The 18060-nt window shown below is 37.3% G+C and overlaps 1 protein-coding gene across 1 annotated transcript in view; it reads right to left on the bottom strand.

Annotated features, from left to right (window-relative positions):
- U2A (small nuclear ribonucleoprotein polypeptide A'-like U2A) overlaps positions 1–18060 on the bottom strand; it is a 146302-nt gene that overhangs the window by 11864 nt on the left and 116378 nt on the right. Inside the window, exon 6 of the mRNA XM_067137587.2 lies at positions 1641–1784. Within this exon, the coding sequence (XP_066993688.1) occupies positions 1641–1784 (144 nt within the window). The remainder of the gene's footprint in view (positions 1–1640; positions 1785–18060) is intronic.

Genomic DNA, 18060 nt, shown 5'->3' with positions numbered 1-18060 from the left:
ATGATGTCTGGTTGTACTCATGTGTTGGCCCATTGCAGAAATTTTTTTATGCCTTTCAGCATTGACATGTTCTACGTATCTTACAGTAAAACTGCGCCCTGTTTGCCCAACATAAGTTTTTTCACACTGATGACATTTCAATTTGTAAACTCCTGATTCTGAATGTTTGTTTTTTCCTAGGGAATTAACACTATTGCAATTAAAGAATTTTTGCTTTGTATTATTACTGGTTGAATACGCAATCTTATAGTTATATTTTCTGAACAAATTCATTACTGTGTATAAGTTAGGGTTGTTGAACGTGAACTTGGCATATTTATCTCTCTTTTTTATTTCGGGTGTTAGATTAGTTTGAAACTTCTGTTTGAATTTTCTGATTATTTTATTTACCATATTTAGTTCAAATCCATTGTATTGGGCTTGTTTACGGATAAAGAGCAGTGTGTGCAACGGGTATATTAAATGCTCTATATATGTAACTGCAGTAAGCTGACCTTTTTTGTGATTCCAGATGCAATGAGTAGTTTTTTTATTGTAATGGGAGTAAAACTAGGTTTTCTGTGTATCTTGAAAACAAACTCTTCCTTTCTTCATGTTATATTTATGTCTAAAAATTTATGGAACCTTCCTTTTCTTTTTCTACTGTAAACTTTATTCTAGAATCCAATGTATTTAATTTATTGAGGATATCTTCACTGTTGTTCACTCTACGATCTATTACTACAAAAGTATCGCCTACAAAGCGTATCCATAAATTGAGACCCTCTATTTGTTCTATTATTTTGGTATGTTTGAGATAATCAAGATAAATATTGGCTAAAATGCCCGAAGCTGGAGCTCCCATCAGGGAGGCCTTCCTTTCTATCTACTTACTGAAAGTGAAATAATTGTGTTTTGTAACGAATTTGAGTATATTAATGAAATCTTCTATTTCTGGTAGGTTGAGTTGTTTGTGTTCTATTAGATTCTTCCTGATAATTTTTATTGTTTCATCCACTGGAATATTTGTATCCATGTCCTTGATGTCAAAGGAGCATGTTACTTGATGAGGTGTTAATTTAAAGTTCTTGAGTATTTTGCAAAAATCGAAAGAATTTTTTATTGGTGTTTTGTTGTAAAAATGTAATGACTGGTTAGGAATGTATGTACGCATTGCGATGTTCTATAAGTAGGACTGCTGCGGAAGTTTATTGCTGGTCTTATGGGTCTTTATGTAACTTTATGTAACTTGGGTAAGGCCCTTGCAGTTGGAAGACCGGGATTCATATTAATTAGCTTCATTTTCCGTATCAAATTCTATCCGTTATAGCAAGTAAATATTTCGCCGTTAAGAATTCTCGCTATAACGGACTTCTACTGTATTACAAGATATTTGTTCACATGAGTTACTCAATTCTTTATCAGAAACAAATATTATATCTGTGAATAAACCCTCTAATTTGCCAGTTATGCTGAAAATAGCCTTCAATTTGCCTGTTGAACAAGATATTCACAAGTATAAAAGATAAACTTTCAAATACAATTTGTGTTTAGGAATTTTGTGATCTTCTAATTTGATATTATTTAGCATGGCATACAAAAATACATGTTAAAAGTTTCTGTTGTTAATAAAGAATATAAAATAATGTGATGCTTCTCACTTTTACTTGATGATGAGCCTGGAGGTTTCGTTCTGCCTGGTATGTGTCCTGATTGCAGAAGCCTGTTCAAACGCTCTACTTCCTCCAGAGAACTAGCTTTTGATATGGCCTCTCGGATTTTCCACAGTTCTTCTTGTGTAGGTCCTAAAATAAAAATTTAGTTTAAAAGTATAGAAAACATAACACAATGAGACTCAATACAATGGTCACTGAATTTTCCAGCCATAAAGCCAAATAAATGAACAAGTCCCTCATGATCATAAGAATATACTTACACAAATACTTAATACCACAATGAACAAATGGGCACAAAAACTGTGTGTGTTTAGAAAAGAAAAAGACTATTTGTATCCTTCAAGATGCAATCATATGAGTTGATCTCAAGTAATGCTATAATGATTGAGTTTGTACCAACTAATAAAGGAACCAACTATTGTAGTACATATTAAACAACTACCAACAAACTTCCAGACCATAAAAGTTGCTAAAATAACAATGCTCTGTTGTCCAGAATCAGGTCATTTTCATTTTACAATTAAGTCTTTGGGATCCAGCCCATACTGTTCAATTATCTCTCCTACACCATTACAGTTTGAAAAATAAATTTTGTTGCATTTGGGAACATATTCAGAGATTTATAATTCTAAACACAGTGATTAGTAATAAACTGATAATGCGATTAGAAGTGCTCAATGGAATCTGTTAACATTTACTGTCATATACGGTGCCTGAGCGAGCTTGAGTTTTCTTAACTAATAAATCATCACATGCTGGAAATACATCCGTGTCTCTTCTGGTAAAAATGAATGAATGAATGAATGAATGAATGAATGAATGAATGAATGAATGAATGAATGAATGAATGAAAGCATTACAATTCCGCATATTGCTGCTGGATGGGAGCACTGATCCTTGCTGGATTGAACAAGAACGCTTGTTTTGAATAGCAAGGATGTGTTTTGCGTGCTTTGTTTCCTCGCTCGCTCCTACAATGGCACCACGGTGTCTTAATTTTCTCAGCAACAGCACAATTGGGAAAAAGATTACATTTACCAATCACACCTTTTTTCTCTCATATAAGCATAGTAATACTAACGTAACAATGTTAGCTGCAAATATGATGGAAAAAAATTTACAAACATGATTTGAAAAGGAAAAGGCAAAAAGCCCCTTGCCCCTTTCATATTATAGTGTCAAAAATCAAAGAACTGAGCAAGTTCAGTGCTGAGACAGATAATTAAAGCTATGGATTTAACAAGAATAATTCATTACATAAAATAAATTTCATCGTAAAGTCTGTATTGTCGTACGTATACTTTTAGGTTAAGTCAATATTCCACCTTTACAATACCGTAAGTTTATTGTCTATTTATTTAAACAACATTATTAACTATGACGGGACATGTTTCGTCTAACTTGTAGACATCATCAGCCATAAGATATTTAAGAAAAAGCACAAAAAAGACAAGGACAGAATAACACATTAAAATAAATCGGGTTGCCGAACACATCAACCAAAATAGCAAGTATGTTCCAGATTGTTCCAAGTACAAACATTCAAAAGCTGTTGATGAACAAAATTAAAATCATACACATCAGACGATACAGTAAGGCTTGTTGTTGAAGTTCTTCTTGAGGGTGCCGTTGACATGCAGCATTCAGGTGTGTCGGCAAAAGCTGATAATGAAGTGCATAATGTTATTTGTAGCAGAAAAAAAGACGATCAACGAGCATGTGTAGGGAATCGCCTTTTTTTCTGCTACAAATAACATTATGCACTTCATTATCAGCTTTTGCCGACGCACCTGAATGCTGCATGTCAACGGCACCCTCAAGAAGAACTTTAACAACAGGCCTTACTGTATCGTCTCATGTGTATGATTTTAATTTTGTTCATCAACAGCTTTTGAATGTTTGTACTTGGAACAATCTGGAACATACTCGCTATTTTGATTGACGTGTTCGGCAACCCGATTTATTTTAATGCGTTGTTCTGTCCTTGTCTTTTTTGTGCTTTTTCTTAAATATCTTATGGCTGATGATGTCTACAAGTTAGACGAAACATGCCCCGTCATAGTTAATAATGTTGTTTAAATAAATAGACAATAAACTTATGGTATTGTAAAGGTGGAATATTGACTTAACGTAAAAGAATAATTCATTTATTTCAAAAAGAGTTGAAATTATAAAGCCTCAAAATAAGGCTAAAATGCTCAATATATAGCAGTTAACTTGTTACAATTATGCCAGTGTTCAAAGTGTTAAAGAAGACAGAGAATCCATCGCTGATAATGAGTGCTCTAAAACAGCCTTTTCATATCTGGTGAACCTCTCCACACTGATACTGCCAATGGCATACTGCACGTTAAGCTAAAAAAGATTTCAAATTACTTTGATTTTACAAATCATTACTGCGCACTGAACACAACTTAAATCAAACTTCCTTTTGGATGAGATCATAATCACTTACGATTTTTTTTCAATTAGCTTTACGCCGCACCTACACAGATGGGTCTTATGGCGACGATGGAATACGAAAGGCTAGGAGGGGGTAGGAAGCGGCCATGGCCTTATTTAAGATGCCTGGTGTGAAAATGGGAAACCATGGAAAACCATCTTCAGTGCTGCTGACAGTGGGGTTCGAACCCACTATTTCCTGAATCCATTTAAGAAGAGACTAGGTACAACAACCGATAGGGAATCTGCCACCTGGACGACAGTCCTACATGCAGATGAATAATGACTGATTGATTGAACACAGTTTATAAAACTTAGTGTTTCTTCTTCGATACAGAAATCACCTTCAATGCAACTGAAGAAAATCAAGCAGGATACCAGCAAAAGGAAAGCCATATAAGAGATTTTCATTTCTGATTCAGAGGGGATTGTCCACTTGGAATTCATTTCTCAAGACAAAACAGCAAACAAAGAATTTTATCTGAATAATTTACGTAATTTGTAGGAATCCATCCATCACATGCAGGCTGAGAGGTGGGGAAGTGACCTTCTCCATGATAATGCACCTGCCCATTGGTCCCAAATAATCTCGGAGGTTCTTGTAAAACACAGAACTCATTTGCTTCAACATACCGTCTATTCAACCACCTTAGCGCCCTATAACTTTTACCTCTTTCCATTACCTCTTTGCATTAGCAAATGAGATAAATGGAGCACCACAGAAGGAATTATGGTAGGTTGCAAAAAAAAAAAAAACTGGCCAAAGTGGAGGCCTATAGTTCACCAAGAGACTTAGAAGGTGGCTGTGAATCAGATTTGTAAAGTATTCACAGTACAGAACTCTAGATCAAATCTCCAAACTTTCGGATCCTACCCCATTATTTCAAGCAATAAGTGCCATGCAGAGAGACTTCTGTACAAGAAAAATAGATCCAGTTAATGCACCACCTCAACAAGATGAATTCTACAGATACCTAAATGCATTCTTACAAATATTCCAAGAGGCTGAAGAAATTCTGGAAGGCCAAGAAAACACTAGGAAGAGACTGTAACAGATCACGAGGTCTAATACATGGATGATGATGTACCACTATATCCTCAATTTATGCCTTTTCTAATAAATCCGTTTTGGTAAATCAGACAACGTAATTCTAGAAAAGAGGATTCAAGTATAAAATAATTTAAAGGAAATAGGTATAAAATAAATGCAATCAAATTCATATTAGTAAGTCTTCAGTTCAGGGACTATTTGGAACCTCAAAAAAAGCACCATCAAAGGATATGTGGTTATGCAAAAACCGACAGCAGTGCCATAATGAGGTGTACAAGGCGTAATAAGGAGTGGTAATTTGTCATTGCTTTCCTCATTGCACTGGAAGTGCTATTGCAGTATGACTGGCCCTGTGAGTAGCACCTATTGTAACATACAAACACACTAGTTGTATTTCAAATGTTATCACTCAGCAGCTTCTACACTGTCACAACCATAAATGAAACCTGAGACTTCGGTGGAAGCTACATTTTGATCTGACCTCTGACAGGAGACAAATTTCAATACTAAAATACAGAATCCATCAAGAAATACCAATAGGCTAATTAGATAAGTAAGAGTTCCTAATTTGTTTCCAAAGTCAAGACTTGAAAACTGATAATGTGGGCTTTACACCAAGTTGGCTAGAGCAATGCTTATTGCTAGTATTGAGGGCTGTCCACTACTCACTTGATAGCAAAGAAGAAGAAAATAGCAGTTTTTACTTAAAGCAACTTCAGTTAACTTACAACAGAAGTTTAAGTTTTGCAAGAAATCTTTTAACACTGTAAGTGAGAAAATAATGCGACAGGGTTTCAAAAGGAAAAGGTTAACCCCTTGCAAGAGAGAGAACACGAATGAAGAGCACCGAGTGATTGCACAGAACTAATAATAATAATAATAATAATAATAATAATAATAATAATAATGTTATTTGCTGAAGTCTGGCCAGGATAGCCTGCTACGGTAATGGAGTAGATCATACTGCCAGCAACTCAACGCAGTGTGTTGGGCGGCGGAAAATAACCTGACACCCTACGGGAGCCGATGGCTTCGGGCGGATGAGCTCCCTTAGGAGGATGATGGTGAAGAAAATGTCACTAAAACCCATCAAATGAAGCAGTCAACAGCTCCAATGGCAAAGGAGGACAACAAATCCCAACGGCAAAGGAGGTGGAAGAACTGCCTTTAAAACTTAAATCCACACATATCTGTTCTCACAATAAGCGATGTTGTGGTCAGAGTCTGTACACCGTATGAGGTGCAGCTGAGTAATAAACTCAATGGTTCACAACCGTAGTTTTAATTTTGGAACGGTCCACAAACTGTTCCCCAAGAAAGTCAAGTAACCTATGTATGATGCAAACTTACGGACTAACTACTCCAGGTGGTAATGGGAAACGTCAATTCACCGCGGCAGTATGCCATGCAACTGGCTAAGGATTCTGGAGAGCCCAGAACAGCATGCAAGAAGGAGTCGGAGCCTTCTACTGGTTACCCATCAACTAACAGCAAACTGAGACCAAAAAGAAAATACTTCTTTGGCACGCTAAATATTAATACACTTCTGAAAGTTGGAAAACTAAAAGAACTAATCAATATTCTAGACAACATGAAAATCTTAACACTTGCTCTTCACAAAGCTAGATATACAGACAGTAATATGTCAGACTCAGAAAATTACAGAATATACAAAGGAAAACTGGGGAATAGGAAGAACGTCCCCAACCTAGGAACTGCTTTCATAGTACACAAGAGCATAGTGGAATCAGTCCAAAACTTCTATTCACCCTCTGAAAGACTCTCTCTCTTGACCATAAGATGTGGAATAAAAATTATACCGGTACATTAATTAATACTCATGCTCCAATAAATAACATGAAAAGTCCTGGCAAAATGAAAGAGTACTGGGAACTCTTGGAAAACAAAATCCACAAAATTCCTGCATATCATGTCAAAGTGTTACATAGAGACTTCAATGCACAAGTTGGAAAAGAAAAGATTTATAAGAAGATTGTAGGAGAGTTTCCTGCACACCAATGGAATAAGGCTTGTAAGGCTATGCAAGGCTTTTAATCTCAAAGTAATGTCTACCTACTTCAAAAAGCTGAGTAGAAAACAAAAAACCTGGCGGTCTCCAACCCCACACCTCGGGGAATTCCAAAATGACCACATAGCCATCTCTGCTAAGAGCAAAAAGGAGATCCAAAATGTCGAGGTAAAAAAAAGGAGCCAACAGTGAGTGATCTATTACCCCACGATCATTAAAATGAGATCCCTCAAAATAGACAAAACAAGAGAACAAATAGAACTAAATTTGATGTTGAAATGTTAAAAAAGAACTCTGAAGTAAACCAAAAATTCAAAGAGAAGTTAGAAAAGGAAAGTGCAAAAAATTGGGAGGATATGAGAACAAAAATAACTAAAGCTGCACAGGAACTATGCCCTCTGAAGAGGGAAAGGCAGCACAGATGGTGGAATGAAGAATGTGAAGAGGTCATAAATGAGAGACTGACAGCCTGGAGAAGGTGGCACTCCTCTCAAACTGATGGGAATTTTCAGGCTTTCAAGACAGTGCAGAAGCAAACTTCTAGATCTATAAGAAATGTGAAGAGAAAATATGAAAGAAGTTGGCTCATGAAAATTGAAGAAGATTTCACTAAACATAATACCATAAATTTTTACAAAACATTCAAAGAGGAAACAACAAAGTATCAACCACCCAGTTGTGGTTTTAAAGACGAAAATGGAAAAATCGGACTAAACAACAAAGACAATTGTCAAATTTAGGCATGTTATTTTGAAAAACTACTGAACTGTAAAAAACCTGAAGAAAGATTAGAATTCAGTCAACCACACACAAAATATAAACCCTCGGACCCACCTGATGAGAAAGAAATATATGACATAATCCGAAGTTAAAAAAAAAAAAGGCTGCAGGGGAAGATTTGATTGTTGCAGAACTGTGGAAAGAAGCTGGCATTTAAGCAAGACAGGAACTGACAAACATAATACAAGAAATCTGTCGAACGGAGAAAATCACTGATGAATGGAGGAACGCACTGATACACCCATTATATAAGAATGGTGACAAAACAGATGTGAACAATTACAGAGGAATCTCCCTAGTTGCAGTTACATATAAAATACTGTCAAAAGCTCTTCATAATAGAACTGAACCAATAATAGACGAACAAACTGGAGAATACCAAAGTGGGTTCTAAGCCTGAAAACTATAATAATACGAGACAGGGTTACAAAGAACAAAAACTATGTCATAGTTTTTGTGGACTTCAAAAAGCGTACGATTCAGTAGACAGAATTTCACTACTGAACATTTTAGAGGAATTTGGAGTTGACACAAAATCAAAAATCAATATAATTAGCCGAACTCTGACTGAAACAAAGTCCAGAGTGAAATTTACGGGAGAGATCTCAGATGAATTTGAAATTAAAACCGTTGTCAAGCAGGGAGATGGGCTTTATCTGATTCTTTTCAATATCATCCTGGAAAAGGTAATAAAGAGTATGTGAAGAAAGACTCAAAGAAAGGAGACTCCATCATGAGAAAAGATTAGGTTCAAAGCACAAAGGGGTTGGTGTAAACTGTTTGGCCTTTGCTGATGACATAGCAATCCTCTCTGGACTGCCTTACACCAAATCAACCTTCTGAAAGAAATAGCAGGAAAAGTTGGACTTCAGATATCTTTTGAGAAGACTAAATTCATGTCAAATATTAGGGATTCACCCACAGCGCTAAAAACAGAGTATGGTAAAATCACAAGGTTAATATATTTAAATACCTAGGCAAAATAATTCCGGTTAATGGACTCGATAAAGAAGCAAAAAGAATAAGAGCAAGAAAAATGGAACTAGCATACCAACTGGCTAAAGATGCCTGCAATAAGAAGAATCTCTCAAGGAAAACTAAAATCAAACACTACAACACAGTAATAAAACCAGAGTCTGTATGCCACAGAATGCAGGTTCACTATGAAAACTGGTGAAATAGAACAGATAGAGAAAAAAGAAAGGAAAATCATACCTGCCAACTTTTAGAAATCAAAAATAGGAAGATTTTTAAATTATTGGATTTCATCACATATATTGTGCCACGGTGTCTGTGAAAAAGGAGAAGATAAAAGGCATTCATATCTACAGTTACAATGCGAACTGACCACTAAATTTCAAAATCTTAAACCAAGAAAACATAAAAAGGGTTACATGAAAATGTACCTAATCATTCTCATTTATGACACATACGTACGAACGTTAACATATGTTAGCAAATGTTAACTTGGAGAGACATGTGGCAGGAAAACAGATGGTGGGAAGACCAAGAACCCACTGGATGGACATCGTAAAGATGGACATTACAGATCGGGGAAGGACACTGGAGGACGTCATTAACAACAGAACATATCTCAATAAGACAGAATGGAAGAGGCTTGCCAACAGTACCTGGGAAACTGGAACTGTAAAATGATGATGACGTACAAATGTATATCGCACCAACATACAAAACAAAATGCATAATAGTTTCCTTTATTAGATTGTAAAATGAACGGAAATTCAATTTTATAGGTATCTCTGAACACTTGGAGATAATGTTTGTTATGTTTTGTGACCATAACGTGAAGAGAAAATACCAGAAACTGTCACCAACACAACTCTCGGAAATACATTCAAGTCATTAAAATTATGAAGTAAGAATGAACACAAATGCACTGAAATATGCAAAACTACCACATACAAAACAGAACAATGTCTCATACATTATTAACATACGACTTCGACAGGGGAAAAGTACAGAATCGCAACAAAACACATGTGGCCTACAACTCCAACGAAAGTACTATAATGGTTCAAATATTATTATTATGTCTGTATTATTATTATTATTATTATTATTATTATTATTATTATTATTATTACTACTACTATTATCTCTGCAAATAAACTTACTCCTTGTGGGTGGGGTTAACTTCCAATAAGTAACCGGGGGAACCTGACCCCTACAGAGCGCGTCCCCAGGTGGCGGTACATACAGTATGTAGGGCTGGTTGAAACAACCAATACAACCCGCGGACCAACAGGTAGCCCAATTCCTGGGGGTTTTAAAATACTGGGACACCGTCTCTCCAGGGGTCATAAATATGGAGGACCCTTGCCCTGGGTTAAGGGTGAAGACCTCAACGGCATCTACGGCGGAGAAGATGGACTTCGGTACAGTGGAGATGGTGGAAGAGGCAACCCATCCTTCTGGGGTGTACAGATGGAACCTACTGCCTTGTAGGATGAGGAAGGCATCCTCAAAGGCTAAGGGAGTGAACACTGAAAGAAAATCCTCTTATGCATTAGGCCTAGCAAGTCAGCAGGAGAGTATAGAGTACAGTCGCTTTCAATAAGTAAAAGAGCCTCGGAAAGAAGATTACAGACCGGACTGACACGTCCTCTCAGACAACTGTAAAGTATGATGACCATAAGGCTGATGATATTGACGTCAGAAAAGTTGGATGGCGCAGCCACGCGGTAGAATGTTGAAGCTGCAACATAGTGACTGGTGAGGTATATTTACATGGCGAAGCATTGACGTCGTGATGGAAACAGAAAGAAAATTGTCAAATTTGAGGAGGTACTGCTCTGTATAAGGTTGCAAATCGTATAAAACGGATGCGAAATCTGGTCACTACTTTCCTGTACAAAAAGTTCAGAGAGAAAGATGGGTTTCCGCGCTGTCAATTGGAAAACGCGTTGCGCGATACATGACAGTGCGCAGTCTGCATTCTCGTGAAGACGACTTCTTTCCACAGCGTAGGTACCGGTACTGTTTATTATACTCATTGATAGTTATTATCTCTAATTTGTATTCACAAAGATTTAGCTACATCAAAAATACTGATAAACTTGTAGCCTAATACTTCTGTGCCGCACATAGAATGTTATCCGCTCTTTGTAAGCTTCTTCATATGTGTAACAGCAGATAGTAAATTAACTATCTACATGTGAGGAATATCTTTAACTGATAGTAATTAAGCACTGAATTTAAATTGCCTATATAATACTTCTATCAATGAAAGAAAATATGTAGTATTTTGCTGTCATAAATTAGCTTTTTTTGCTATTTGTTTTACGTTACACCGACACAGAGAGGTCTTATGGCGACGATGTGACGGGAAAGGTCTAGGAATGGGAAGGAAGTGGCCGTGGCCTTAATTAAGGTACAGCCCCAGCATTTGCCTGGTGAGAAAATGGGATACCACGGAAAACCATCTTCAGGGCTGCCGACAGTGGGGTTCGAACCCACTATCTCCCGGATGCGAGCTCACAGCTGCACGCTCCTAACCGCACGGCCAACTCGCCCGGCCATCATAAATTAGAAGCCATAACCTAATTATTTGGTAGAATTGGACAAAGCAAGTATTCTTCAACCCCAAACAGCTGTGACTGTAGAGGTTATAGTACTCTTAAATTATAATTTTCCAACTTTGCTCTGCATATTCTGTAGGTACTTATAATTTTTTTATACTTATTATTGTCGGTTCTAAGTTCTAACTTTTGTGCTGATGGTAAAAATGGAAGAACATTTAAGTTTATGTGGGCTGTTCCAACACAAGCCTGTATAAAGCCTAGATTTATTTGCTTTACAACATTTACTTAGTAGAATTATTATTTTCTTTCTTCCCCAAGATTACAGTTTACAAAACAGGTAACTCCCCCGTCACCTGGCTAAGAAATTACTCCATAACCTCTAATAGTGGAAAATTACAGTAGCTTAACTGTTAAGGTGAACTAGCGTGTCAGCGGTAACATTTCTCTGACAAACCCGCTTTACATATACAGTTGCACTTCACATTTTCACCCCCTTGTTCAAGACAACATTAACTTTGTGCTGTTTTGAATCGATGTGGGATGATTGTAAACACAACCAGTTTCATCTTCTGTTTCAAACTTTTTACCTACACATATCAAGTAATTACGCTTGAATATTTCTTCCCCTTCCACTAATGGACGCATGAAACCTCCGACAACTCTCAACAGTTGCGCATACGACACCAAAGACATTTTGAACACTTAATAAATCCTACAGACGCACACCCGATCACTGTCGTGTTTACATCCCGTCACTATCTCGCCGCCATATTGGAAACAGCTGACGATAAGCTCCTCCCCCGTTTCGGACGTCAATACAATGTTCTGAAAGGAAACCCCAAATAAAAATGAGACCCAAATACCGAATTGGAACTATGAACATCATGACATTTACTGGAAATGCGCAAGTTGAGGCAGAGAGACTTGGGTACGAAAACTGGAAGATACAGTTGATGACGAAAATATTATTATTGGAGATCTAAATGCGCAAGTTGGGGTAGACAGACTTGGGTACGAAAACATCATTGGTCCACATGGATTTGGACAAAGGAACCCAGAAGGAGAACAGCTATTAGATCTGTGCAGAAGAAATGATCTTATAATCAAAAATACATTCTTCAAAAAAAGAGAGTCACAGAATAACAAGGTACAGTTGGGATGGCCAGTATAGAACATTGATTGACTACGTAATCACGAATAAAGATGGTGGCAGGTACATCACAGATGTAAAGGTCATCCCTAGTGAAAGCATGGACAGTGACCACAGATTGTTGGTAGTAGACTTCAAACATAAGACTAATGAAACACAGAAAATTATTACGAAAAAACCAAGGGTTAAAACTTGGAAGTTGAAGAAGTCCAAATAAAGGAAGAATACAAACTAAGGATTCAACAGAGTTTGCCGAAGGGTGAAGCAACCAGCGTTAATGAAGAATGGAAGGCCTTCAAAGACACCTTTGTGGGAGAAGCCAAAAACCTATGTGGAGTTACAAGTTCCATCAAAAGAAAAAAGGAGACACCATGGTGGAATGATAGAGTGAAAACAGCGGTGAAAGAAATAAACCAAATAAAGAAGGCACTAGACAACGAAAAACAAAAACAGGGACAAGAACGAAATGAACAAGAAATACAAAGACTTCAAGGAGTATACAGGAACAAGAAACTTGCTGTAAAGAACATTGTAAGGGAAGAAAAAAGAGAAGAAATGGAATGAGTTTACCTCTGTTCAAGAAAGGAAGCCGACAAAAATGTACTAATTACCGTGGTATCACACTACTGTCTCATGTCCTGAAAATATTGGAAAAAATAGAGATCAGAATCAGAGATATTGTTGAACCAATTTTGGAAGAAGAGCAGTATGATTTCTGACCAAGGAGGTCAACTACAGACCTTGTATTTGCAATTAGGATGCTAATGGAAAAATACTGGGAGAAGAACAAGCCTTTATTTCTAATATTTTTGGACACCTACGACAGTGTACCAAGGGAAAGAATTTGGCAATGCATGAAAGAACTTCAAGTGCGAGGCAGCCTCATAGACAAAGTGAAAATGTTGTATAGTGGGAATAGAAGTTGCATTCAAATAGGACGTGGTTTGTCGGACTGGTTTGAAACAAAGAGAGGAGTGCAGCAGGGCAGCTCATTGTCACCACTTCTATTTATTATTGTAATGGATGTAGTAATAAAATCCATTAAAAGGAAAGAACGTGGAGATATCAAAGCCTTCAAATTTGCAGATGATGTTGCGATCTGCAGTGACTCAGAAGAGGAATTGGGAGAGAAAATGCTAAGCTGGAATGAGGAGTTTATGAAATATGGTTTAAACATCAGCAAGACCAAGACGGTGATGAAAGTGTAGGGGGAAGGAGCAGAACCAATAAAAAAGACAAAGACACCTCCGTGCAGGCCTTGAAGGCCCTTGGAGGAGTGGAAGGTAAAGGCTTCCACCATTGTTAACCACGGCACATGATGGGGTAGAGTGGTTAGCTCTACGCCCGGCCGCCTTTGCCTCCAGGAATTAACCTGGTACTCATTTTTGGTGTAGGCTGAGTGAACCTCAGGGCCATATGCACCTCCGGAAGTGGAAATCTCGTTTCTTAAATTTTACGACTTCCTGATGGGGATTCCAACCCACGTCCTTCCGGGCGAACCGAGCACGCCTTAACCGCCTCGGCCAGGCAGCGCCTGGAGCAGAACCAATAGTCATGTTAAATAAAGCCAAAATGGACAGCGTTTCAGTTTTCAAATACTTGGGTAGTGTTATATCAAATGACAATCTAGCAAAACATGAGGTAAACAATCGAATCAATAAGGCAACACAATTTTACCACCAGGTAAGACACCTGCTGTGGGATGAGCAAATACCCATGAAAACAAAAATGACATTGTACAAGTCCTATTATATACCAATTCTTACATACAGTCTCGAAACCACAACACTGACCAATAGAGATAATTCCAAACTTCAGGCAGCTGAAATTAAATTCCTTCGCACTATGATCCAGAAAACCAGGAAAGACAAGATTAGGAATGAGAAAATTAGAGAAGAAGTAGGAATAGATGATTCTCTCCTCAACATTCAGATATCAAGACTGAAGTAGTATGGTCACATGAAAAGGATGCCAGTAAACAGAACTGCAAGGAAGGAATTTGACAGAAAAGTAGAAGGAAGACGACTCGTGGGAAGGCCACGAAGGAAATGGATAGAATTAGTTAAGAATGATGTACTGCTGAGAGGTCATAATTGGGACAAGTTGGTGGAGGAAGAATGGTAAAGAACAGGATGAAATGGAGGAGGCTCATATACCACACCCGGGAAACTGGAGGTGGTTTAGGATGATGATGATGATGATGATTACTACTATTATTGTAATTATTATTATTATAGTTCAATTCAATTATGCAATGATGATCGCTTGCGTGATGGTAGTTAAATTGATACTTATATATATATATGTGTGTAGATTAACACTAAAAACATGTACAGTAAGAGTTGCTGTATATCAGATGTGGAAGTATTGTGTGTAATAACTGGTGACATTACAACATGTTGCAATACTGCCAGCATAACTGCCGAGTCATCACTGTCATTGTGTGCATTTAGCTATGAGCTCATCTTTTTGGAGATACCTACAGCCGCCCTAGGCAATTTCACCATTGTTTGTAACATTTGGAGCCGGGTGGGAGGAATATTATAGTTATTTCTGGATACTGCATAGATGTAACTAATGTCTATATAAGCTGGCTGTATATTGTAGCGTCAGTCATTGGGAGAGTGAGGCCACAGTTGTGTAAAGATAAAAATTTCATAATGTTCCATATTGAAATGTATCACAATTAAATCGAAATAATAAATCAGGTAGTTCAACCTATTCAATACAAATAAATATGAAATGTAGTGTTACATTCCTGTTTAATTATAAGTGGAGCCGGTACCGGTTTCGACCCCAATCTGGGTCATCAGCCGAATAAAACGCAAAAAACAATGCATAGGTAAGAAAGAAAGAAAGAAAGAAAGAAAGAAAGAAAGAAATAAAGAAAAAGATCAAGTCCCCTCCCCCCCAAAAAAAGTTGAAAAGGCAATGTAAAACAACGGGGATAGGCACTGTAAAATTCCAGAAGTAGAATAAGGTAAGTCACTCAAAAGAAGCAAGGTGCAATCTTCTGAGCAGCAGCATAGCACACGTAAAGTTCAGCATCATCTCATAATGTTTACGGGAAGCGGAGAACAGTTAGACGAGTCAGCTTGCATACACTATTTTACGTGTGCTATGCTGCTGCTCAGAAGATTGCGCCTTGCTTCTTTTAAGTGACTTACCTTCTACTTCTTCTGAATTTTACATTGCCTTTTCAACTGTTTTTTTGTGGGGACTTGATCTTTTCTTTCTTACCTATGCAGTGTTTCTTGCGTTTTATTCGGCTGATGACCCGGATTGGGGTCGAAACCGGTACCGATTCCACTTATAATTAAATAGGAATGTAACACTACATTTCGTATTTATTTGTATTGAATAGGTTGAACTGCCTTATTTATTATTTCAATTTAAAGGCCACAGTTGGTCGGTCAGTCAAATGGTCAATGAACAGTGAGCGACTTAATTGGAAGGAGAGACCTCAGCCGGTCAGTTAGTTGAAATCATATGGACGGAGAGACTTGCCAAGAAGTATTGTACTGAGATGATAGTAGTCAGTCATCTGGATGGAGAAGCCGCAGTCACATGGATACTTAGTCGTCAGTGAAACAAAAAGGATACATCACCAAATTAGGCTTGATACACCTACAGCAAAACACCAACCCAAAGGAATACGCCGTAATTACACTCAAAGTGTTGAAAGTACAGTCAAGTGAACCAGTGAGGGATGAATTTCTTGTATAATTTTTAAATGTCCGGTCAAGAGGAATTCAAATTAATGCCTAGTTTCTTTCAGTTGTAATGTTATACTTTTATATTCTCATCTGTTTTATCACAGCTAGTCTTACTATTTTTATCAAAATAATTTCAAGAATATATTTTGTTCTACCAAATTAATTTATCGTTTTATTTCAAGAGTAGAATTATATAACCTCAAATTTAATGGGGAAACAAAACGACAATTTCCTTTTCCCAGAACCTATATGATATGTTGTCAAAAGTAAGCTTATTACCCCACAACCTAGAGATATTCAAGATTCTCATTCTATTATTGCTACACTGAGATGTAGTTGGCGTCCATCAAATAACGTATGTGTAAGTAATCACGTAAGAACTAAGTGTGAGTACAAGGTCTGACGACTGTGTATTTTATTTAATGAATATTAATTTTCATATTTTTCATTTTAATTCAGATTTAGATATTTTTAAAGTTAAGTAAGAGAGTCAGGAAATTCTCAGTACGCACAGCAACAATGTTAACAGGACGAGAAGCACACAATAACAAACTCATTATTTCATCCCGATTAATAGAGTCGCTAGCCTCCCTCACTTGTATGATGATGGCCGTCCAGAATTCTCAGCTGTAAAGCACACACACTGCTGTGCTGAGCGGGAAACACTATACATGAAGGTGACGGACGATACACTTGCCAAATAAAGCATCAAATAAATATGCTTGGAAATGAGGTTGCGTAAATTTCACAAGCACACAAGAATTTATCCTCGAGAAGAGTATTGACCGTACTGGGGGTTATATAAGTCAAAAATAGGAAGAAGTAAAAATAAATAGGAAAATCTGAAGAAGAGTTAAAAAACAAAGTTTCTGGGTAAATCGGAAGGGTTGGTAGGTATGGAAAATATTGAGGAAAATTTGGGGACCATTGAAAACAAAGAAAGGACAGTTTGGACATCTATATGAGGATAAAGAAAGTGAAAGGCTGATAGACACTATCACAAAGAGGAAAATTAAATTTTTTGGTCACATAATGAGGATGGATAACAGTAGATTGACAAAATGAATATTTAACCATAATTACAAGAGCAAGAATGGCAACCAGTGGATCCAAGGAGTACAAAAAGATATGACAGAGATTGGAATAACAGACTGTAATACAAGACAGAACAACTTTCAGAAGATTGATACAAAATTTCAAGGGTTCCCAGGAAAAGGAAAAGAGGAATGGTAATAATAACATTTGGACACAAGAGAGGAGGAAACAGCAAAGTGAAAGGATGAAAAACTATTGGAAGTCAAGAAAAGTAGGATTAAGATGAATGCAAAGGGTTACTTTCTATTGTCATTAGATGGCCAAAATCGAAGAAAAAAGAAGAATGTTACTTGCTTTACGTTCCACTAACTACTTTTTTATGGTTTTTGGAGACGCCGAGGTGCAGGAATTTAGTCACGCAGGAGTTCTTTTACATGCCAGTAAATCTACCGACACGAGGCCGATGTATTTGAGCACCTTCAAATACCACCGGACTGAGTCAAGATCGAACCTGCCAGGTTAGGGTCAGGAGGCCAGTGCCTCAACTGTCTTGAGACACTCGGCCCGGCTGCATAAAACTACGAAGGCTACCCTTTAAGGACTGTTTGCCAACATCTTTTGAAATCTCTAGCAGGCGTACTTTTGAACATGTACACGACT

This window comes from Anabrus simplex, chromosome 1 (genome assembly GCF_040414725.1).
Source record: "Anabrus simplex isolate iqAnaSimp1 chromosome 1, ASM4041472v1, whole genome shotgun sequence".
Classification (NCBI taxonomy): domain Eukaryota; kingdom Metazoa; phylum Arthropoda; class Insecta; order Orthoptera; family Tettigoniidae; genus Anabrus; species Anabrus simplex.
The sequence above is the reverse complement of the archived record's forward strand: the minus strand, read 5'-3'. Positions and strand labels throughout refer to the sequence as shown.